The 23,395-nt window shown below is 45.7% G+C and overlaps 3 protein-coding genes across 7 annotated transcripts; 2 read left to right on the top strand and 1 right to left on the bottom strand.

The window, feature by feature from the left end:
* Positions 1 to 1,238: 1,238 nt before the first annotated feature.
* Positions 1,239 to 4,175, top strand: fth1a (ferritin, heavy polypeptide 1a). Of its 2 annotated transcripts, none has more exons than XM_047041920.1 (5): positions 1,239 to 1,513; positions 2,008 to 2,113; positions 2,548 to 2,694; positions 2,999 to 3,124; positions 3,705 to 4,175. In XM_047041920.1, the coding sequence occupies exons 2-5, from the start codon at positions 2,012 to 2,014 to the stop codon at positions 3,861 to 3,863; spliced, it is 534 nt and encodes a 177-aa protein (XP_046897876.1). In that variant the 5' UTR covers positions 1,239 to 1,513; positions 2,008 to 2,011; the 3' UTR covers positions 3,864 to 4,175. The 2 variants fall into 2 exon arrangements, with proteins under 2 accessions (XP_046897876.1, XP_046897875.1); XM_047041919.1 differs by having other exon boundaries at positions 1,239 to 1,539.
* A 1,081-nt stretch (positions 4,176 to 5,256) lies between these two features.
* On the top strand, positions 5,257 to 7,206 carry saa (serum amyloid A). The gene is made up of 4 exons (XM_047041921.1): positions 5,257 to 5,366; positions 5,517 to 5,615; positions 5,880 to 6,018; positions 6,841 to 7,206. Exons 2-4 carry the CDS (start codon positions 5,528 to 5,530, stop codon positions 6,980 to 6,982), a joined length of 369 nt encoding a protein of 122 aa, XP_046897877.1. The 5' UTR covers positions 5,257 to 5,366; positions 5,517 to 5,527; the 3' UTR covers positions 6,983 to 7,206.
* Positions 7,207 to 12,161: 4,955 nt separating this feature from the next.
* Positions 12,162 to 22,848, bottom strand: LOC124482138 (monoacylglycerol lipase ABHD2). 4 transcript variants are annotated; one of them, XM_047042508.1, is made up of 11 exons: positions 22,643 to 22,848; positions 21,395 to 21,489; positions 20,907 to 21,122; positions 17,894 to 18,069; positions 17,007 to 17,174; positions 16,726 to 16,909; positions 15,135 to 15,227; positions 14,748 to 14,846; positions 14,411 to 14,480; positions 14,208 to 14,292; positions 12,162 to 12,451 (listed from the first exon to the last, which is right to left on the bottom strand). In XM_047042508.1, the coding sequence occupies exons 3-11, from the start codon at positions 21,113 to 21,115 to the stop codon at positions 12,243 to 12,245; spliced, it is 1,293 nt and encodes a 430-aa protein (XP_046898464.1). In that variant the 5' UTR covers positions 21,116 to 21,122; positions 21,395 to 21,489; positions 22,643 to 22,848; the 3' UTR covers positions 12,162 to 12,242. The 4 variants fall into 4 exon arrangements, with proteins under 4 accessions (XP_046898464.1, XP_046898466.1, XP_046898465.1 ...); XM_047042510.1 differs by having other exon boundaries at positions 21,395 to 21,456; XM_047042509.1 differs by lacking the exon at positions 22,643 to 22,848 and adding an exon at positions 21,607 to 21,695.
* Positions 22,849 to 23,395: the final 547 nt, after the last annotated feature.

The following is a 23,395-nucleotide window of genomic DNA, read 5'->3' as shown; positions in this document are numbered from 1 at the left end:
ATGGACTTCACTTCACCCATTTTTTACATGTGATTTAACTAGCTAGTCCTTTATATAGTAGTCACAGTAATAAAAAAAAATGAAACAATGGCTAACCAATAACTTTAAGGCCTATAGTTTAAACAGATCTATTTGAAAACATATCTGGTTCGTTGTTGAATTGACAGATTAATTTAGCCTTAGGTAAAGGGTGTAGTCTACTCTATTGTGAGGACACGCGTCATCCATTCAACAGACAGTGAGACAAGGCGGCAACGGTGAACCCAGACAGTTGTTATCTAGCTCTTAGCGTACCAATATGTATGGTATTATAATGTTTCGCTGTCTGCAATTAGACGTGTCACACGTAAAGCACGTTGATTATTGCTGATGATGAATGTTTTCCTGTTCAGTCGGGGTTTTTAACCTTTATTTAGGCCTATACTAATCGAGAGACTTTTACAGCACGTTGAATTTAAAACGACACGGCCGACTTAAAGGGCACATTCAGTTTAAAGGTCAATAAATGGGATTTAATGTGAGGGTTTGGTTGCGTCCACACATGCAATAACTACCCATCACCATGTGTCCTATTGTCACTCAGTCAAGCCTTACTGCATACTCATTGCATTTCGATGTGGTAGTTATGACTATTCAGCTATGGACCAGGTGGTTGGTTCACTTGGTTCACTAACGCTAAATCAAGAATCTGAAGAAGTAGTAAACTAGCTCAACTGTAATGCTACTGACCTTAGATCAAGGCAGTTGTATCATGTCAGATTTCCCGTGGATCAATAGGAAGAAGTGGCAGGAATCATTCGCAGCTCACTCAATCATATTTAAATTAAACCTAGAAGGGCATGTTGGCACGATGCTGGTTAATTCTTCGACAAAAGACCATGCGTCAGCGTTATAGACTACCAACATAATACAAATCAACAAACCAGAAGGGAGAGGCTGCTCATATATGTAAGCGTACGATATGAACGTCCCACTTTCAGCTATATATCTCTAATTGTCAGTCTGGGTTGAAATCTTAAAACATACGTCTGATACATATTACTGCGTAATGGTTGTAGCTTATCAAGTTAATTAAAAAACATATTTGTAGGTTTATATTCAGAAAAACGGTGTTCTCGATCTTGAAACAAGTTTGTCAATAGGTTAAACTCGTGTGGGAAAGCGATGATTTGATTGGCTTGAAGCGCTGCGCACGCTCAGCCCTCCCCGTTTGACGTAATTTACTTGTACCTTTGCGCAACAACAGCAGCATTCACTAATCCTTTCAGAGAGACGGTGAAGGTTACCTGCTTCAACAGTGCTTGGACGGCAACCTTTCCACTGTCTTGAATTACTACTCGATTACTCTCATCTACTGACCTATCTATTACCAAAATAATTGTACTTTTACGTTTTCTTTCAATTTCACGCGGTACCTAAGACATTTACGTTAATCCGACACGCAACGAAAGTAAACATTAACTTATTTAGCGATCCAGCTAGCAGACCCTCGAAGAATCAAATAATTTAAGTGGTAAGCAACTTCGAGAATCAACCTAGGTAAGATTGATCAAACTGGATGCATACTGTGTAGCACTAGCTAAGCTATCGTATCTAGCTAATGTCCTTGTGTTCTTGGCAGACTAGCCAATAGCTAGCATTAGCTAGTAGATGGCGTAGTCGTAGATGGTATCCACGCAATGTGGCTTGTTTTGGCCAGGTGCGCAATACATCATGGCCTAGTTTGTAGTTGAAGCTTCGGTCTGTAGTAGCTAAATGTGTGCGTTGTTTTAGAAATGGCTTTAAAAAGCGTGTCCTTGATTCGCTTTTATGGCATGGTGAAGTAAGAATTAATTTATTATTATTGTTATTGCGGTGTACCCTGTTTGTGTATGTTGTACGCTGTAAACTACACAATCAGCTTCTGTTGAGAAACCAATTGATTTGTAACAGAAAAATACTAACTTATTAGTACTATTGTCAAGCCTGTTCTCCATTTCTGACAGTCTTGCTTTCTCTCATCAACAGAACCATGAGTTCCCAGGTGAGACAGAACTTCCACCAGGACTGCGAGGCAGCCATCAACCGCCAGATCAACCTGGAGCTGTATGCCTCTTACGTCTACCTGTCAATGGTAAGGTGAGAGGGAGGAGGGAGCGTCATTCTTGGAGAAGCACATGATAAGCACAAGTTACCCATATGACTAATTTAAGTGCCAGTATTGGTAAGGACACAGGACTGCTGAGTCAGTGTGAGTTTCAATTACTTCAGGTGTGGCTTAAGCATGTTGACGGTATGAGTATATATTTCGGTTAGAATGGGCAGTTATTAACTTTAGGACTTCAAACTCAAATTCCCTGGAGAGATAGTGGCAGCCAGTTCAGGTCCTTATCTGCATCCAGCTGTCAGTGATCACTGCAAACATGAATATTATTTTATCCAAGTATTTTTGATGTTCACCTAGTTATAACTTTCCCAAAAGTATACTGTTTTTAGTAAAGCTAGATCTTTTTCCTCCGCCCTCACTCACATAACCAATCATCTACTTCCTCCTTTTATTTGTCTCAGGCATATTACTTTGACCGCGATGACCAAGCCTTGCACAACTTTGCCAAGTTTTTCCGTAACCAGTCCCACGAGGAGCGTGAGCATGCTGAGAAACTGATGAAGCTGCAGAACCAGAGGGGAGGGAGGATCTTCCTGCAGGACATCAGGGTGGGTTTCATGTACAAATATATTCCTAGCTCAGTAAGCAAACACCTACAACGGTAATGTTATGTGGGGAGATGTGATAGGGTGATCTGGAGAGCGCAGCATTACACAGTGGGGAGATATAGAGGGTGTGAGGGATGGGCCCACTTATCTTCTACAGACACAACCACAGCAGCTGGCCTGGTATAACAGTCACGAAAAGCTGGAACTGAATTTACTGACAGGATTAAGAAAAAAATAAAATAGTAATAATTGTATCGCATCAGTTTTGTGAGTGTTTAACTGAACTGTGTGGTGTACATTGTAGAAGCCAGAGCGTGATGAGTGGGGCAGTGGTGTGGAGGCCCTGGATTGTGCCCTGCAACTGGAGAAGAGTGTCAACCAATCACTCCTGGACCTACACAAGGTCTCTTCAGACCATAACGACCCTCACGTGAGTGCACACCCACCCCAACATACAGTTGTATTACATTTACATTTATTCATTTAGCAGACGCTTTTATCCAAAGCGACTTCCAAGAGAGAGCTTTACAAAGTGCATAGGTCACTGATAATAACAACAAGATAGCCCCACAGCATTGCGGGTAGTCAAAAACAAGAAGTACATATTGTGAACAACCAAAAAAGTGCTAAAGGGAAGAAACCATAAGAGCATGTAGTTAAACAAGTTAAAATTACACAACATGAATCTCTAAGTGCAGGTGTACCTGTAGGAAAGCAATAAAAATAGGATTAACTAAAATAGAATACAACAGTTTAAATCAGCTACCACTAACCAACAAGAGCAACAGTCTAAGCAAGAGTCATTGTGATCCTTGAGGAAACTAGCGTTGGGTTCAGCAAACCATTCCTAAGTACCATTGTACTCCCGGAACAAGTGCGTCTTGAGCCTTCTCTTGAAGGTGGAGAGACAGTCCGTGTCTCTGATGATTACAACTAATATAGGTTTACAGAAGTTAAGCAGTATCCCATTGGACATTAATAACCATGACCCTCCACCTATCCTTTTTCAGATGTGTGACTTTATCGAGACTCACTACCTGGATGAGCAGGTCAAGTCCATCAAGGAGCTGGGTGACTGGGTGACCAACCTGCGCCGTATGGGGGCGCCCCAGAACGGCATGGCTGAATACCTGTTTGACAAACACACCCTGGGCAAGGAGAGCAGCTAGAACCTCCATCTTTGATCTGTCCCATGTTCATGCTAAATATCTTCTAGCTTTTAATATATCCAAGATACTGGTTTGTTTTCTCTGTGTAGTTGAGGACTGTCGATGATCTGTAAAATCCATTGCATTAGCCAACATTCTGCACTACTTGGATATCATCTGCATAACCTAAAAGCCATCACCCTGTCCTATAAGCCATTTCTGCCCATGCTCTTTCAGTCCCAGCTGTGTCCTGTCACCTTGTGTTTGCTGCCTTTCATGACATCAGCCCTCCTCTAACCAAATAAATAGAACTTGGATTCTAACTGCTCTGTATACTGGTGTCTCTTTTTGTGTTTCAAAGCAAAGGTAGCTAGATTGTGCTGTAACACATGCCTTTTGTAGAGATCTTTAGCCAAATGAGTGCTTCAATAACATGCTTTGGACTCTGCTCTGTACTCCTTGCTGGTTATCAGGAGCATTGGTAGTGGTAGTAACGGGTGCAGACACTTTTACAAAACATATTTTTTAATGGGGTATAAGAAGTCATAAATGAGATGGGGGGGGGGGGGGGAACAATTGATAGTCTGAAATTACAACAGCTGTGCACATTTTACTTTCGTTTACAAAGAAAAGCACAAGATGGAACATGTGATGTGGCCAAGTTTCAGTTTCAAATGATGGAAAGTCCCGTTCTGGTGTTTCCATCACTTTCTAAATCCTTAAACACCCCGGCAGGATCATAAAGTATATTTTTGTGAGTTGGAATACATAAAATAGTTGTTGAATTAAAATGGAAATTTCCCAGAATGCAACAGACACCCTTCTCTTAAGATCTAAGACGTTTTCTATCTACACATAAGGCCTATTTCTCTCAAATATTGTTCACAAATCTGTCAATCTGTGATATACAGTGAAACTGCTAATCTTAGGTCTTTAATTGTGGCCATCCTAAGGTACACTTGTGCAATAATCATGCTGTTTAATCAGCATCTTGATATGCCACACTTGTGAGGTGGATGGATTATCTCGGCAAAGGAGAAGTGCTCACTAACACAGATTTAGACAGATTTGTGAACAGTATTTGAGAGAAATAGGCTTTTTGTGTACGTAGAAAACGTCTTAGATCTTTGAGTTCAGCTCATGAAAAATGGGGGCATAATGTGTTTATAATTTTGGTCAGTGTTTATTACTCCTCCCATTCAGCCAACCCAGTATTTTTGCCACAGACTGAAAAAGCTTGAATTCAGTTCACTAATCTTCCCTAATGGTTAAACACTGTTTAAGTTACACAATTGTGGAATATTCCTTAAATTGCACAATTCTGGAATGTCCCTCGAATTGCACAATTCTGGAATATTCCTTAAGTTATTTTGGCTCATCAAGCACAAGGGCTGGATTTGGAGATTCCCTTTTTTCCAGTACATCCCACTGTGGAAAGGTTTATAAGGATGACCTGCACAGCCCTGTTTGACAGCATCACCCTGAGACTTCATAGAATTAACCAACGGACTGAGAAGCTCTAAGGTCACTATTAGTCCAGTGTGAAATACTATTAGCAAATACTATGCTATATTTATTAATTATGTAAATATAAAAATTCTTTTTTTCTTGCCAAGAAGCATCTGCTGGTCTGTAGATACATCAGTACTCTAACATGCTTTCTACATTTTTCAGTAACCTACAAAATGAAGCTGCCTCTGGTTGGACTGGTTCTGGTTTTTGTGGTAGGGGCCCATGCCCAATGGTACAAGTTCCCTGGACAAGCAATTGCTGGTGAGTGGAGCCCTAAACTATAGGTTTTATGTTACATTTCATATCCTCTGATGGGTTGTATAATCTGATGTAGAGACTGGTCTGATCTGGTGTGTCTCAATGACATTGATATAAATAACTCAAAAGATTGCTTTACGAATGTTCTCACAATTGTTTCACAGCTCATGTCAGTCTTCCTGTGGCAAGCAACTGAAATCAATTGTAAACAGGAGTGGTCTTGCAGAAGTGTACACCCACTACAACCACTGTTTCCATCACTGCCAGGTGCCAAGGACATGCATCGTGCTTACAGTGACATGAAGAAGGCTAACTGGCTGGAGTCAGACAAGTACTTTCATGCCCGGGGAAACCAGCATGCAGCTCAGAGAGGACCTGGAGGCAGGTTTGCAGCTAGTGTCATCAGGTGAGTCAACTTCCACCAGCCTAATCAAATCTGAATGTTTGCAGTCAGTGATAGTGTTGTTTTAATGAACCATTTTCACAATATTTCCTGTTCGGCTGTGAAAGTGCATGTTCTTCCTCCACGGTGTGGTTCTCTTTCAGTCCTGCAAAATACAAATACAGTGAGCACACTGTGTTCTATTGATATGCAGTATTTCAGTACACAAGGCAAATATAATTCATACCTGTTCTCCATTCTAAAGGTTTTAATGATGGCAGCAACTGTGAAGCGGCTGAGATTTGGTTGGACCCTCTGGCCAGCCGCCCTCATGCTCAAACCTTGTCCTCTTTCTTGTCCTCTTCCTTGTCCTCCTCTCACTCTTACCCCTCTCCTTCTCTGGTTGTTGATATGTTCTCCATTGTTCACCAAACAAAACAAAGGCTCAAGGCCCTTTTTATGCTGCAGTCCTGATCGCAAATTGCTCACCAGTCCTGAGTGTTTAGAGATTAGAATATTTGTGTGTTGTAGGTTGATGCTTTGAGACTTTACTTGAGAATTTTGTGCAACAACTGAACATTGTGTGTAGTGTTTTGACAACAAGGTGATATGTAATTGACATCAGTGTGTAAACAAGGAAGGTCAGAGTCTAATGCAGATAAGGGAGTATGAAGTTGTGCCAAATTCGGTCGAGCAATTGGTACATGAAGTTAAGGTTGTGAAACTTGTGCCAAAGTTTCGCTTATTGTGCGTTAACAATTGTGAAAAACTGTAAGAAAACACGTATTCCGCACGCCCCCTGGTGTAGACATTGTTTAAACCTATTACTTTTCCTTTCTGTCTCAGTAATGTCCGGGAAATGTTACCACGGCAAAGCAGTGGGAATAATCGTGAGGACTCCAGAGCCGACCAGGATGCGAATCGCTGGGGCCGTAATGGAGGTGACCTATCTCGCTACCGACCCAAAGGACTCCCTGACAAGTACTGAAGCAGGTAGCCTATCAGTACTGCAGCAACAAGGTGGTAAAACAACACCCATGGTTAGTTGGTGTCAGTTATCTGCCGAGCAAAATATTCAGTTTCAGCTCAGGTAGCTGAGGGTGAACACAACGTTCAGAATTATTTTATCTGCTTCCACCTAGCCCCCATGCTTTTTCTACTTCACAATATGGAGGCTTGCTTTGAACATTCAATAAAAATGTTTTAACTCAATTTGAATGTGTCTATTTCAGTGGTTTTAGGCTAGCGGACATGAAACAAAAATCAGATCACATCAGGTGGTTCTTTCACCATGCAGTATCACCATGTTGGGGATAACCTCATGGTTCAGTAACTGTCCAGACGAGGAACAACAGACAACACTGCCTCCAGAAGAGCAGTCCTATAGCACAGAATGTACACACCAGATCGGTTAGGTGCCACTAGATAAGTCCCTTTGCTCTGGACCTTAACCTTGCTTAAAAGAAAACCAGTGAAATGAAAAACAGCAGTACTGTGGTATGGTTTCTTCACAAGCATTTCAACATCAACAAAATACTCAGTTATTAAATCAACACCTTTCTCATTTGATTCTTATGCTATAGAGATTATAAACTAATACCATTATCTAGATCGCAGTTACAACCAATAAAGCTACAAGGCTTATTTTTTTACGAGAAAATAATTTATTTTTGGAACACAACCATATTTTTCAAAATCATTACATCATACGCACGCTACTGGTTTCTTAAGAAAAATGCACCAGTTATCTGAATTCATAATGTCATATCAGTGCACCAAAATGACACGTACACATAACCGCATCTCCCACCTTTCCATAAACAGTTAACATCTCCTTCCATTAAAAGGAATGGTAAACAAAAAGTCAACAATGTTAAAGTGAATGTGTATAGGATGACATGGATTATAGCTGAGAGGGATGGACTCCCTGTCTGAGTTTTGATTGGAATGTTGAGGGTAAACAGAGGAGACAACGTTCCCTGGTAGGACACCTTTTCACCACGCTTCATTTTACTCCTTTTGACAAAGCTTGGGACCTTTCAGGTTGTTTCGATTTCCTAAAAAGGTTTAACACAAGACCTTGCCATCCATGAACATACTGTGTGAGGGTACAGCTGTTAAAATTAATACACTTTCATGTCAACTGTAAAAAGACTTAACATAGGATGGGAATGTTTCAGATGCCATTAGGAAACATAAGTGTATCAATAAGATTGATATGATTCCCAAATATTTTGACATTCAGAATTATAATACTTGTATACATTTGCTTTGAACAAAGTGGTAAGTGAAAGAAACCCCGTTATTGCTTCTGTCCATCATAAATTGCCCATGGTCCCAATCAGATTTTATATATATAGCTTTCTTTACAATATCATTGGTTTTCTAATCAGGCCATTTAGTTTTTCCCCCCCAGCAGCTGGTGATATGACAGCATGTTGTCCAGTATGTTCATAACCTGTTCATAACCACTCACACTCCCGACACAAGAAAACAACAAGAAGAAATTGCAATAGTCACAATAATGATACAATACAAAAAAGCAGCTTACCAAACAAAAAAACATTTGCATTCTGGAAGATGCCTTTTGGGACACATCCAAACCTGTACTTCTGTGTAAAGTCAGGGGAGGGAGAGGTGTATAATCATCTGTAGGCGAGTGTGGATTTGAAACTGGTGTTTCCATGATCAGCAAAACATATCTTGGATACTGTCTACTGGGTCTTCACTAAAACAGAACTCTATCATCTCACTGAAGGAGAAACTCTGATGGAAAATAACTTGCAACCATCTAAGCCTGCAAGTCCTACGCAGTTACATATAGCCAGCAGATGGCGCCACTGCTTAGCAATTATGATAACTTGACACCAGAGGCCACCTCTGAAGCTTGAGATGGTGCTTCTCCCCTGCAGTCCAGTAACAGCCAATGACAGACAGCATTTGCAACAGGCTCACCCACTAGACAGGTGAATTAGTAAGACGATGATCACTCAGGCTAAATCAAATCAATATAATCACAACTTATTTTAAGTAAGAGTAAAAATGTAAGTAAATGAATCCTCACAATGTTACCACACCTTACATAAATATGACACAACAGGTGTGTGTAACAATTGGGTTAGGACTGGGAGTATCCAGATTTCTCTCTCATTTCTCCACAGTGAGGAACTCTGGACTTACCAAGGTAACTCTGAATGCAACGTCATTAATTACTATCATGTATTAATTCAAGAGGTAACGATGGAGGCTGTACACATTTCTTGAAAAGATGTTTTCTTGCATACGTTTCTTTCACAAAAGGTCAAGTACACAATCTTCTCGAGGACTCGGATCATAACTCTAGCTTTCCTACTTGCCACACACCTCAAAGCTCAAGTTCACCCATGGTTTCTCTTTTATCGTGTACACCCCTTTTATAAAGAACCCATGCCTGAAGTTACAGGAATCCAAAAGGTAAACTATCTTCTAAAGCCATGTGATCTTGAGTTTGGTCACAGATTACTGGACAACAAAAAATATTAAAACAAGTTTTTGGCAATGCCACATCTACCTGAAAGGTTCAGTTAGGCAGTTTCTTTGCTCTAAAATAAAGATGTTGTCATGTGTGTGAACCAGACCGATTTCTGGTCAAGAGTAGGGGGGTGACAGGGTAGAGGGGAGACAGGGTAGAGGGGTAGGGTGACAGAGTAGAGGGGTAGGGTGACAGGATAGAGGGGTGACAGGGTAGAGGGGTAGGGTGGCAGGGTAGAGGGGTGACAGGGTAGAGGGGTAGGGTGACAGGGTAGGGGGTGACAGGGTAGAGGGGTAGGGTGACAGGGTAGAGGGGTGACAGGGTAGGGTGACAGGGTAGAGGGGTGACAGGGTAGAGGGGTAGGGTGACAGGATAGAGGGGTGACAGGGTAGAGGGGTAGGGTGACAGGGTAGAGGGGTGACAGGGTAGAGGGGTGACAGGGTAGAGGGGTAGGGTGACAGGGTAGAGGGGTGACAGGGTAGGGTGACAGGGTAGAGGGGTGACAGGGTAGAGGGGTAGGGTGACCGGGTAGAGGGGTAACAGGGTAGGGTGACAGGGTAGAGGGGTGACAGGGTAGAGGGGTAGGGTGACAGGGTAGAGGGGTGACAGGGTAGAGGGGTGACAGGGTAGAGGGGTGACAGGGTATAGGGGTAGGGTGACAGGGTAGAGGGGTAACAGGGTAGGGTGACAGGGTAGAGGGGTAACAGGGTAGGGTGACAGGATAGAGGGGTGACAGGGTAGGGTGACAGGGTAGAGGGGTGACAGGGTAGAGGGGTGACAGGGTAGAGGGGTGACAGGGTAGGGTGAAAGGGTAGGGTGACAGGGTAGAGGGGTGACAGGGTAGGGTGACAGGGTAGAGGGGAGACAGGGTAGAGGGGTAACAGGGTAGGGTGACAGGGTAGAGGGGTGACAGGGTAGGGTGACAGGGTAGAGGGGTAACAGGGTAGAGGGGAGACAGGGTAGAGGGGAGACAGGGTAGAGGGGTAACAGGGTAGGGTGACAGGGTAGAGGGGTGACAGGGTAGGGTGACAGGGTAGAGGGGAGACAGGGTAGAGGGGTAGGGTGACAGGGTAGAGGGGTGACAGGGTAGAGGGGTGACAGGGTAGAGGGGTGACAGGGTAGAGGGGTGACAGGGTAGGGTGACAGGGTAGAGGGGTGACAGGGTAGGGTGACAGGGTAGAGGGGAGACAGGGTAGAGGGGTAACAGGGTAGGGTGACAGGGTAGAGGGGTGACAGGGTAGGGTGACAGGGTAGAGGGGTAACAGGGTAGGGTGACAGGGTAGAGGGGTGACAGGGTAGAGGGGTGACAGGGTAGAGGGGAGACAGAGGGTTGGGGGGTGACAGGGTAGGGTGACAGGGTAGGGTGACAGGGTAGAGGGGTAACAGGGTAGGGTGACAGGGTAGAGGGGTGACAGGGTAGAGGGGAGACAGAGGGTGGGGGGGTGACAGGGTAGGGTGACAGGGTAGGGTGACAGGGTAGACAGCAGACATGGGCTGTATCTGAATATGGGGGATCATCAGTCATCATAACGTGAGGAGTTATGGACCTCTCTCCCTCCTGTTCATCCTCTATATTCATTCAGGAAAACAAAAGTCAACATATCCCCGATGAACTTAATACAATTGACAAACCTAAACTATGACAAACAAAAATACGGTTTTAAAAACAAAAAAGCTTTTGGCAAACAATGTTTAAAGTGCATTGAATTAAAGTAGAAGAACCACGAGACAGTGAGAATGTGCATGGACTGATCTCTGGGATGAAGACACCCATTGCTTCTCTCTACTACCAGTGGTGGAACACAAGGGGCTAATGATCTGGAAATTACTCTGGATGTTCCTGCATAAATAACTGTTCCCTTTACAAATAAAGAGTGTATATAACTGCGCACCCCCCCACCCCCCCACACATTTGGGAGACACATAATTAATAGAATCAGATCAACAGAACTTACATGATCACAACACACACACAACTGAGCTGACTTGGTAATACAGTATGTGAGTAACACACATTGTAGAGAGGCTGTATTGGTTAAGACAGCAACCTAGCTTTTAGCCTTGGCGGTGTTTAAGCATTGAGCTCCGTAGATGTGCAGTGACTGGACCAGACTGCAGCATAGATCTGGTGCACTACACACACACACACACACACAAACACACACACAAACACACACAGGAGCCTCTTCTGGGCTCTTGGGCTTTGACCTGCGACTCCACATCTACAAAGGTGCTCTCCAGCGCGGTCTCTCAGACTGTGTTGGATGCCAGTGGGCTTCACCTTCTTTGTCATGTTGGATCTGCGAGTCTGAGTCTGGGTTCCTCCGTCGGGGGATCTCCGTTGGTCGCGTACACATCGGTCAATCAACTGTGAGTCTTGTCAGATCCCAAACAACATAAATAAGCTCAAAGGCAGTTAGTCGTTGGTTCCCTTACAGGTCGGGGTGGGGGGGGGGGTACAGGAGAGACCTGTGACAGAAGAGGAGGTGAGAGTTGCCCAGTGCACCACAGAAGAGACCGTGCAGTTGTTGGTTCCAGTCTCTTCCCGGTGTGTGAGTGGGTGTGGTGCAGTGGGTGTCAAAAAGACAGACAGACAGACAGACAGACAGACAGACAGACAGACAGAGAGAGAGAGAGAGAGAGAGAGAGAGAGAGAGAGAGAAAGAGGGAGAGGGAGAGGAAGAGAGAAAGAAAGAAAGAAAAAGAAAGAAAGAAAGAGAGAGAAAGGGGTGAGCAGTTAATCTTTCTTCTCTGGGCAGGGGCTCTCATTTAGGAGCCCGCTTTGGCACGGTGGTTTCTGTTTCTCCCACTGGCAGATGGCATTGGCGTAACTCACGATGACCTTGTCCATCCAGGTGAGCGGCTGGGGGAAGAGGACCGCCCCCTCAAAGAAGCCCAGGTGGCCCCCGTGTAGTGTAAGGGAAAACATCACATTCTCCTTTTTCTCTGGTGGACAGACAGAGGGAGGGAAGGAGAAAGAAGGGAGGGCAAGAGAGATAGAGAAAGAGAGGGAGGGCCAGAGAGAAAGGGAGAGAAGGAGAGGGAATCTAAGAAACGGCAAATATAAGACAACCAGGAAATGGTCTGTGTGGACAGAAAAGGTGTGTGTGTACCGTGGACTCAAAGAGCCAGCCTCTACTGCGGACAGGTCTGGTGGAGCCTGGCTCGTCAGGGACAGTCATTCACCTTATTTACACTCCTTGGACACTCAGTCACCGTTTTATCAGGTCATCACTCTAATCTTGACAAGATAAAGACAATGATGAGGTTGTATATATTCATGTATCAAACCCAGACTCAAACCCTCCCAACCTCCTGTTCTCCTCCAGGAGGTGAGGAGCTAAAGAACCAGACACGAGAGCAGGGTCTGGTCTGGTTCTCCATGCTCTATCTGGGTTAGCGGAGAAGCCTGCCCAGCCTGCTACAGTAGGCTCCCACAGGGTTCTACTATACTCTATCCATCCTTACTGACAGGGCTGTGAGGCAGAGAGGTCGGTCTGCCCCCGGCACCCCGCTGAACAGCTCACGGGCCAAACAGATGATGTGGCCCAGACTTTGACTCCTCATGAACGATGACTGCTGTGTGAGGAGGGTGTGTGTGTCCTGGCAGGTGTGTGTTTCCGGTCAGGTGTGCGTATGCTAGGCAACGTGTGTGTGTGGGGGCAGAGAGGCAGGCAGAGCAGCTACGTTGCTGTGCAGAGAGCTGGTCAGTCAGAGCCCTGGAGTGAGGCAGAGTGAACCACGTAACCTTGTAGCCTGTTCTGCCATCTCCCTATACCAACACAGGACAAATCCCTTCACAGACACACCATCTACAACTGATCAAATAAATACACGTTCCCGATTCTTTCCAACAAAGACTCCAGAACATGGAGTTAGATCAATGACACACTTAGGTCATGGACACGGAAAAACACGACACATGATCCAACAAGGGGGTGTGTAGGGTCATGTGGAGAACACAGCGTGTGTGCGTGTGTCTGTGTGCATGCGTGTGTTTGTGTTCCTGAGGTAGTAGAATTCTGTTAGGTATTCCAAGAACTGCAGGCTCCACACCCTACCCTGCCCCCCCCCACCCCTCTCCCTCCCTCCCTCCCAACCCAGGGTGTGGTGCTTAGTCATTGGATCAACCTCTCAACATCCACAAGTCTACAAAGTCTGAGGACAAATAAAGTGACCTGTGTAAACACAGTAGACAGGTCTCGTTCACTTCAGAATACTTTAGATTGATATCATCTATTACAAATGTATTAGCAGTCTCTTCCCAGAGCTGGAGTTTAGACCGAGGCCAAAGCTCTCTCTGACAGAGTGAGCTAGGGTGAGTCTTGCTGATGCTCAGGGCTGCCAAGTTTCACCAAAAGTTCAGAGTGAGATTACGTGGTCTGGGGTCGGGGGGGAAAAATTGATATCAACATTGGGGGGGACAGTTACATTGACGGGAATGTTGCACAATAACTATGTTGTACGCGAGCATTCACATAACGTGCATGCGGAAAGGATCTCCCGGCACGTGAAGTCAGGAAATGTATAGATAGAAAAAGAAAGAAGCTCTTTAACTTTTGGGAGATTGTCAACCTAAGACATAAGAGGTGTGATGTGTGCGTGTGAACTGGTTGATATGCATGGGTCTCACGGTCAGAGTTTGAAACTGGGCAGCTCTGCTGATGCTGTATGTTGTGGTAACTGGGAGGGTGTTAGCTACCTGCTAGTGTGCGAGGAATGGTAAGCAGTGACTCGTGCACCAGGGGGTCGTCTGCAGAATTCACCAGCAACAGTGGCACGTTTACCTACAAAATAAAAGTCTGTATGTGAGACATTTGCCTTTAAAATATAAAAAAATGCCATGGCTCCAAAAGTCACATAACATGTACACAGCACAATCAGAGGAGGCAGCCGTTCACTTACATTGTGAATAAAATGCACACAGCTCTCCTTCTCGTAGTACTCTTTCAGGGAGCTGTGTCCATGGAACTTCCTGTAGAAACAGGAAGGACACCGTATCACACCTGGGCGGTGTCTGTTCATCAACAGAGAGGGTGTTGTGCAAATGATTGTCTGCATCAGAACCTGCTAAACTAGAAGTACTTGAGAGGCCTCTCTCCCTCCTGCCACAGGCAGGAGTGTACAGACAGTGAGGAAGACTCAGACAAACCCTGGTTTGAGGGAAGAACTACGGTTATCTGGTTTAGTAATGGTTCTTCCTCTACCTCCAGCCCTGTGTGTCCCCGCTGTGTCTCCGTACCTCATGATGTTGTCATCGATCTGCATGAGGGACGTGGCTGTGAACAATCTGCTCAGATCGCCGTCCTCCATTTTGGTCGAGCTTCCAAACAAGCTCCCCCTGTCACACACACACACACAAAAAAACACGGAAACACACGAGATGTTGAGACACCATGCTGGAACGCATGTGATATCCCAGTGTGCAGTCCAGCACAGGATAGTCACAGCTCTGTGCCTGAACCCTCTGTCTGGACCAGCTCCAGGAACGTCCTTCCTCATCACCTGCCGATTCGCGTTACCTCAACACGGTGCCTCGACATGTGAATGTTAGGCCACAGTCTCTTCCAGTGCTGGAGAGGAGAGGCCTACTGACAGGAAGCATTTGAGCTCGGAACTTGGCCCCTACCTGTGTGAGAGGATAATCTTCTTCATGTTGTCGGCCATGAGGAAGTTATAGAATCTCCTGCACTGGTCCCACTGCAGAAACGTCTCCTGGGCCCTGAGGGACGCAGAGGACACACAAACACACACACACACACGTCAGCTGTGCGCAGTCAGTCTGCATTCCAGACCACATGTTTAACAATGCCCTGCCTAATCCAGGGGACAAAAGCCCAGGCTGTGGTTTGTGTGCAGGACTGACAGGCTCAGCGTGAGGGGAATCTGCCATTCTAGCAACCTACGCTGCTTTACAACACTGAGTTTCACATCCCTTCCCTAAACATACACATGAAACAAACTTTCACCTCCTTACGCCCCCTTTTCACAAATGATCCCTACACTAGGAATGGGATGAGTGATACAGTGGACTGAGTCCATGTAATAGATGGCATGGATGATGTATTCATTTTTTATGGCTTTGACGAGCAAGGAAAACACTAATTGGAAAGGACTATAATCCTATTTCACCAAGAGGACAGTTTTTCTGTTCCTGTCTCTTAAGCGAGTGCTCTCTTCATCTTTCTCTCTCTCTCTCTCACACACATATAAACACTAGACAGAACACACTGTCACTGCCAAAAGACCCTGGCAGCCTCTCAACTGGAAAGGTGTGGTTCAGCCAATTCTCATTCTATCCGGAACCCCTTACCCGGTCCTATCCAACGGCAGAACTAGTCTCGTTCTAAGCCTAGTTGAATACATTTAAGAAGAGTTGTCCTCCCTCACCCGGCAACATGAAATAAATAAGCCTTGTGCTTGTTCTCCTCCAGTGAGAGTGGACTGCTGATCCGTGGCCCTCAGGAGACCTGCCCATTCGTCTGATCAGATCCGAGCGGTGGGATTGAAGACTGGGGGCCACACACCAGGCACCCACACACACACACACACACACCAGGCACCCACACACACCAGGCACCCACACACACACACACACACACACACCAGGCACCCACACACGCACCAGGCACCCATACACACACCAGGCACCCACACACCAGGCACACACACACACACCAGGCACCCACACACACACACACACCAGGCACCCACACACACACCAGGCACCCACACACACACCAGGCACCCACACCCACACCAGGCACCCACACACACACCAGGCACCCACACCCACACCAGGCACCCACACACACACCAGGCACCCACACACACACCAGGCACCCACACACACACCAGGCACCCACACACACACCAGGCACCCACACACCAGGCACACACACACACACCAGGCACCCACACACACACACACACCAGGCACCCACACACACACCAGGCACCCACACACACACCAGGCACCCACACCCACACCAGGCACCCACACACACACCAGGCACCCACACCCACACCAGGCACCCACACACACACCAGGCACCCACACACACACCAGGCACCCACACACACACCAGGCACCCACACACACACCAGGCACCCACACACACACCAGGCACCCACACACACACCAGGCACCCACACACACACCAGGCACCCACCCACACACCAGGCACCCTAACCCACCCACACACCAGGCACCCACCCACCTGAGAGCGCTGTATCCCTGACACATGCTGACGCAGCACAGGACCCTCTCCTGGTTGGCCTGGCTCTCCCCTAGGAACTTGCACACGATGTTGCCCCCCAGGCTGAAGCCCACCACGATCAGCTGGGTCTGGGGGTACGCCTTCTTGATGTAGCCCACCATGGCGGCAAACTCCCACGTGCACCCTGATCACATGACACGGACCACAGAGATGACCCCTTGATGTCCAGCCCACTCCCAATGTGTGTGTGTGTGGGTGGGTGTCATGTCTGTGGTCCTTACCGTAGGTGAACATGCGAGGGGAGGTCAGCTCGATGTTGGGCAGGGCTCCCAGGTGGTTGAGCACGGAACACCTGTAGCCTTGCTTCTGAGAGTGGCCTACGAAAGTACGGATGTAGTGCTTCTCGCTATGGTTACCGATGCCCGGGCATATCACCATGGTGATGTCGTCTGTTGAAACGGCCAACAAAGGTGGTCAGTGGACAATGGTCACTAACACATTTGCAAACGGAGATATGTAAAGTCAGATATGAATGGGTCCTGTTGTCACTCTGTGTGGTAAGCAAATATAACCCAAGATAAGCCTTAGTGGCACTGGGCATCTACAACACAAACCTCCGTCTGGGTTAAGTTACTGCAAATGATTGGTATCACTAGTATTCATGATTTTCACTATTTTAGAGTAACATGACGTTATGTGGTTGCGAGTGGACAGGTGGGCTGAGATCAGTCCAGAGTGTTTTAGAGAGGTGAGCTGAGGCCACACCGCAGATAAAGGATCCATCTTTGAAACAGCGTCCTCACAACAACTGTGACATAACCCCTGTCGAAAGCAACTCTGTTCTGTAACAGGTCCGAATCCAAAGCACAACACCAAACAGCGGCCCCTTGAGATTAAACTCCAGTCAGGTCGACAATGTCACGGTCAAGTCATTCTCTTCTCTCGTGCTTCTTATTTTAAATCAACAAGCGTTTCTCAAGCACCCGCTCTATGTAAGTTGGTACGGGGTGACTTCTATTAAGTCATTACAGTTCTAAATCTGGTTACACTTCTGAGTACTGTTTTTAGGCAATACACGCACACCACCACACACACACACACACACACACACACACTCATTGACATGTACGGGTGTAAAAATCAGGTCAAAGACGTGATCTGATCTCACCTCCTGTCGGATGGTCCCCCAGAGCCTCAAAGAGGTCAAAGGTCGAGGTGGCCCCGTCTTGCATGGGTAGGTACTTCCTCTGTCCACAGGGGTGGGGGGAATTGACACGGCCCATCTTCCCATACAGGGCTGTCTGGAGGTGGCCACTCTTACCCCACAGCAAGGGAGGAATGTACCTACAACACACACACACACTTTAATGCGTGTACAAACGTTTAATGGGACAAAAGGTGATGCTTACTTTTACCACACGTAACAGAGATGTTTTTACAATGTTGACTGTCGCTTTTCAACCTTTGGTACACTATACACACCGGAAAAGATGTGTTCCATACAACACAGCCATATTGCCAATCAGTGATGATGTTTGCTTAAATGCTGCATCCCCCAGACACCCACCGTGCTTGTACGAGTGTAGAGGAGGTCAGTCTTACATAACATTGCATCCACGGAGATAGCACAGATAAGAGAAGGCCTTTATTACATCTACAGCTAGTCCTACAGACTAGAACACTTATCGTCATGCCGATAGCCATCAATTCCCATTCTCAAATGAGAACATAGCCTCTCCAAACAGAGATCGACAAAACACACAGCAGCTTGGACATGCTTCTGTAAGGCACGCCTACAACACTTATCTAGGCTTCAACTATGTTCCTTGGTTTGAGCTCCCAGGAATGTGATTTCTCACACAGACACAACTCGCCTCTGCTCTAGTTAGAGAGGGCTTGGTAGCTTGGAGGCCGCTAGCAGACCCAAACAAGGACAGTGTCATACCCTCAGTAAAGGACAAACGGATATTGCACACACTTACACACACGTAGTACAGTAAACACTGCAGTGAGCAAAGTCCGCCATTGCATACAGTTACACAATATTTTGCCCTCCTTCCTGTCATTGGTGTCATAAGTTAGTCACGCAACCTGATCCACAGAATCCTTTCATTAGCCCTCTCATCAAATGCACCTGCAATCACCATGCATTTGAGTCAGACTAGATCATTATTGCTGTGGATAATCCTGGGGAGGTAAGGAAGGGGCAGGGATGATCTCATTGTGGCGATGAAGACTAAGAGGACAAGAGGATCGGAGCTGTAAGGCCAACGCAAAGCTGCCGTTCATCTACAGGAGGCAACAGCCAAGTATTACCCAGCCAGAGCCTCCTGCTGGACCAACATCCCCTGTTACGTGAATATCGTAAACAAAAACAAACCAAAAGGAACTCGACTAAAGACCTCCCGGACAGGTCAGGTTGGTTTAGAATAGACTCCAACAGGGCTAAAAGAAAAGCCTGTTGTAGCGTTTCCCTTTGTGGTTTACAAGAAAGCCCCTGTGGGGCATCCTGCCGTGTTCCTGGATGCGCTGGAGACAACAGAGGCCGACATGGGTCAGGATGGTGGGGCCGCTTTGATAGAGACGCTCCCGAGGGCTCTGAACTCCACATCAAAGTGACAGACTTTCACTGCTGGAGGAGGCCTGGCAACCTGTAGATGCTATCCATGCTCCTGTGATCTACCTTTGAAGCTGTCTTCAGACGTGAACTGCGGAGCATAACAGAACCCATAGGACGCCAGGATTCAGATGGCGTGCGTTTGTGTTTTTATAGGAGTGTGTGTGTGTGTTGTATGTGATTCATGGGCTACATTACAGCTGGGAAACAACCCTCCATTGTACAAATGTTCTGTTCTATTGCTAAAGGGGAAGTGATTTCAATCAGCTATTTAACCCTCTATACAACAGCAGCCTGTTAGAATCTACATGCTGAGGAGTGTCAGAGTTGTCCCAGTGCTCCGCCCTCCATGGTGGCTCCTCCAGGCCATCTGATCGATCACTGCGGGGTCCTCTGGGGTCATCTGGAAACTGTTATGCAATCCTCACAGGCATCACCGAACAGAAACGACAGAAAATGTCTACCCAACCAAAAGATGCATAAGCCATTAGAAAAACCATGACCAAGGAGTACTGATGTGAAAGGTAGTCCTACCAGTGACATAATACATGAGAAGCCAAACTGATTGTATGCCTGAAATCATCAAATCAAATGAAGAGAACTAGGCTTAAGATGAACATTCAACACCTATTTTCAATCAATGTATTATTCAACACAATCATAAAGCAGTATGCTCATAAAACAATACACACCATGGGATACTTTATCTTAACCAGCAGCCAAGTAAAGGTTTTTATTTACTGGCAAACAAGCAAAAGCACATAAGCAAGAATGCCCTGCAGAGCCAAACTCCCCATATTTACCTAATCATTGGTCAACGCCATGTACTGTTAACCTAAGAAGCCATCTTCCTTAAAAAAACAGTGGTTGAGTAAGAATTGCTTCCATAGCTGGCCAAGCCTTGGGAGAGAGGCTCTCCAGGTGTCTGACACACTGGGATAAGGGTTCCTCTGGCCAGGGCCAGAAGACCGGAGAATCTGAACATTCAGAGAATGCTTCTCTGCATTTTTTTAAGAGCGTCTACGTGACATTTGACCTCAGCAGGAATGGACGACAGTAAGTGCTGAGTTCACACCTTAATAGTGACAACTACTTGCACGACTGTCTCCAACCGAAAAGGTGTGCCCTGGAATAAGCGTTCCGCATTCCAGAACTTACATCTCCTACACATTGATGAGAACATTTGAAACAGATGGAAGGAATCCTAGACTGGTAAACAGTTAAACACTGGAGACATGGCAAGTCCAGATGGCAACACACTAACACTGCCTTGGCAAGTCCAGAGTGGCAGGCAGACACTAGACACTAGACAGACAGGCAGGCTGGGTGTGGACAGACAGACAGGCAGGCTGGGTGTGGACAGACAGACAGGCTGGGTGTGGACAGACAGGCAGACAGACACACAGGCAGGCTGGGTGTGGACAGACAGGCAGGCCAGCAGGCTGGGTGTGGACAGACACACAGACAGACAGGCAGGTAGGAAGGCAGGGAGCAGACAGACATGCAGGCTGGGTGTGGACTGACAGCCAGGCAATCTGTGTGCGGACCGCCGATGATCACTCACTCTTTGGTCAGCAGGGGGCAGGACTTGAGGAGGAAGCGGTTGAGGGCTGTGTCCTGGTAGGTGACGTCAGGGGGCGCGGTGGGACTCTTTAGATTCAGGCAGCGAACAATGACGTAGAGCACCGTGGCAACAGCTGCCAGCTTCACGCCATCAAACATGGCGGGCATCTCGGGGGCGAGGGTGTACACATCCGACTCGTGGGCGCTCATGATGGCACTGGAGGACACACATGAGACTTCAATAAACACTGACTGATGGACACAAAATCTGTAAACTCATCACTTTGGTCGGTAGGGAAATATGAACACAAATAATGAACAAGGTAGGAAATACAGAGAATTAAGTGATCTAGTGTTTTTTCTTCATAGGTAAACATTCAGCTGCTGCGAGAAACTAAACAAGGAACATGTTCTAGAAGAGGAAATGAAACGGGTTTCAGATGCTGTTGAGCCATCCAAAGTAATGTCATTGAAAATGAGAATACTTACAGTTTTAAATGTTTCGATGATCCAAACAAACAAATATCTTCTTCGTCCAAAGTAGTAAATATCTGTAGGGACAGGTCACAGTGATGAGGTCAAATCTGGAACAAAATAAAACAAAATAAGTACCCAAAAGTCCTAACAGTCCAGTCATAACATTGGTCTAGTTAAGGCAACAGCAGACAGAGACATGGGTGTCTATGTCTTAAGATACATACAAATCAACAGCCCCACAGCATCATTATCAGCAATGCACTGACTTCTAACCTTTCAGTCAATGCTGCGTATCCACATACCAGCCTAATGAATAGGGAGCACTGACCTAGAGCCACCTCCCTGGAACCAACAGTCCCCAATCACAGACGGAATTCCCCAGAGATGATTTGCTGTATTCTCCAATCAGAACACACTGATAATAATCAATCACTACACTGGCTACCCAGGTCAACTCCAAGTTCGCTATAATAACTGTTCTTTCTGTAGAGCTACCAATTTTTTTTTTAAAGTAGGATTGTCCTTATTAAATTTGAATTTTGATCAATACATCTAAATTGTGATCTGTTAATCCACTTAATGTTAAAAAAAAAAAAAAAAAAAATTAAAATCTGAAAAACATAGGTAATATCCATAGAATATTCAAAAAGAACACGTGTCAAATCTTTATGCCTGTAAAAACTGGCAACTGACTGCTGTAAATAAAGTTGTGTCCCACGACAGCGTTGCACCCAATATTGCTGTTTGTAAATCTATTAAGCTCCTATGGCAGCGAAAACAAATACAATCACACCTTTATCAGCCCATCAACTCCAGGGCCATACAGTTTGTACATCTATGGCACGACAAAATATTAACAAACACCACATACTTTTCGAGATATTCAGGAGAGTCACAATGTATTTATGTTTGCTCCCACCCCTCTGTGATCTCTTCCAGTATGTCGGGGAATACACAGGGCCCCCGGCCGCACCATCCTTATTTACAGTTACGCATCCTGCCAAGCTAGCTTAATGCTATCACCACCGGAAAAACGAGAGATGCGATGCTTCTTCAAAACATGAGAAATAATCACACTGTGCCATGTATAAAATATGTGCACGTCAAATGGTGAGGTTACTAATAAGTGACAGCAGCTACTACTACTACTACTATTAGTGCTAACCTTAATGTGCGACAAGCTCGTGTATGCTAGTAGCAGCACCGTCTATGCTACGGACAAGTGATGAGAAAAGCTATGAAAGCAACATGAACCGTTACCGTTGTTTGCTAAACCGTGTCCGGACGTTTCCTCTTCCCTTGTGAATCTGTAACTGAGTTTTCCATGAGGATTTCACTATGTATATATATCTATCCAAACGTAGTTTAACGTGTCAGAACGTTCTTTTTAGAGCTCTCCAAGCTTTCCATGGGCGTCAATCGCCATGAATCTACTCAGCTATACAACTGACATCTCGGAATCCACTTCCTAGCAGATGAGACAGCTATTCATGACACTGTCCATTGGACTACACCAGCAGCTACGTCATTTCTGTCACGGATTCTCCCAACCCCTACATCGTGATTGGTTAAAAAAAGAAATAGAAGTCTTTTCAGTAAAACATTCTTAGGCTAGTGATAGGCTACAATTAATTTTAGACTACTGATTTGGAAGCTGATTGAACCGAATGAAATACAACTGTGTATAGTAAACAATATACGTGGAAATGACAAACTCTTGAAAACTCTACGTTTTATAAAATATAGAATAGGCCTTCATTTGTTAATCCAATAGTTCAGCATGATTAGTGAAGCGATTTTTTTTTCAATTGATCTAAAGGACACAACTTTGACACAACCTAATCCCAATCAGAAACTTCGAAAATCTTCACCCGAAAGTTTAGCTAAAAGTCTGGAGAAGTATTTATAAAATTCGGTAGGCTAACATAAATCCACGAGGTGGCGACATATGTCTCTCAAAATAGATTGTCAGCGACTGAAAATGCAGTTATTAGGAGAATTGAGTGCCAACAA

Source organism: Hypomesus transpacificus, chromosome 19, assembly GCF_021917145.1.
Source record: "Hypomesus transpacificus isolate Combined female chromosome 19, fHypTra1, whole genome shotgun sequence".
Taxonomy (NCBI): domain Eukaryota; kingdom Metazoa; phylum Chordata; class Actinopteri; order Osmeriformes; family Osmeridae; genus Hypomesus; species Hypomesus transpacificus.
Note: the sequence above shows the minus strand (reverse complement) of the source record. Positions and strands in the feature narration are given on the sequence as shown.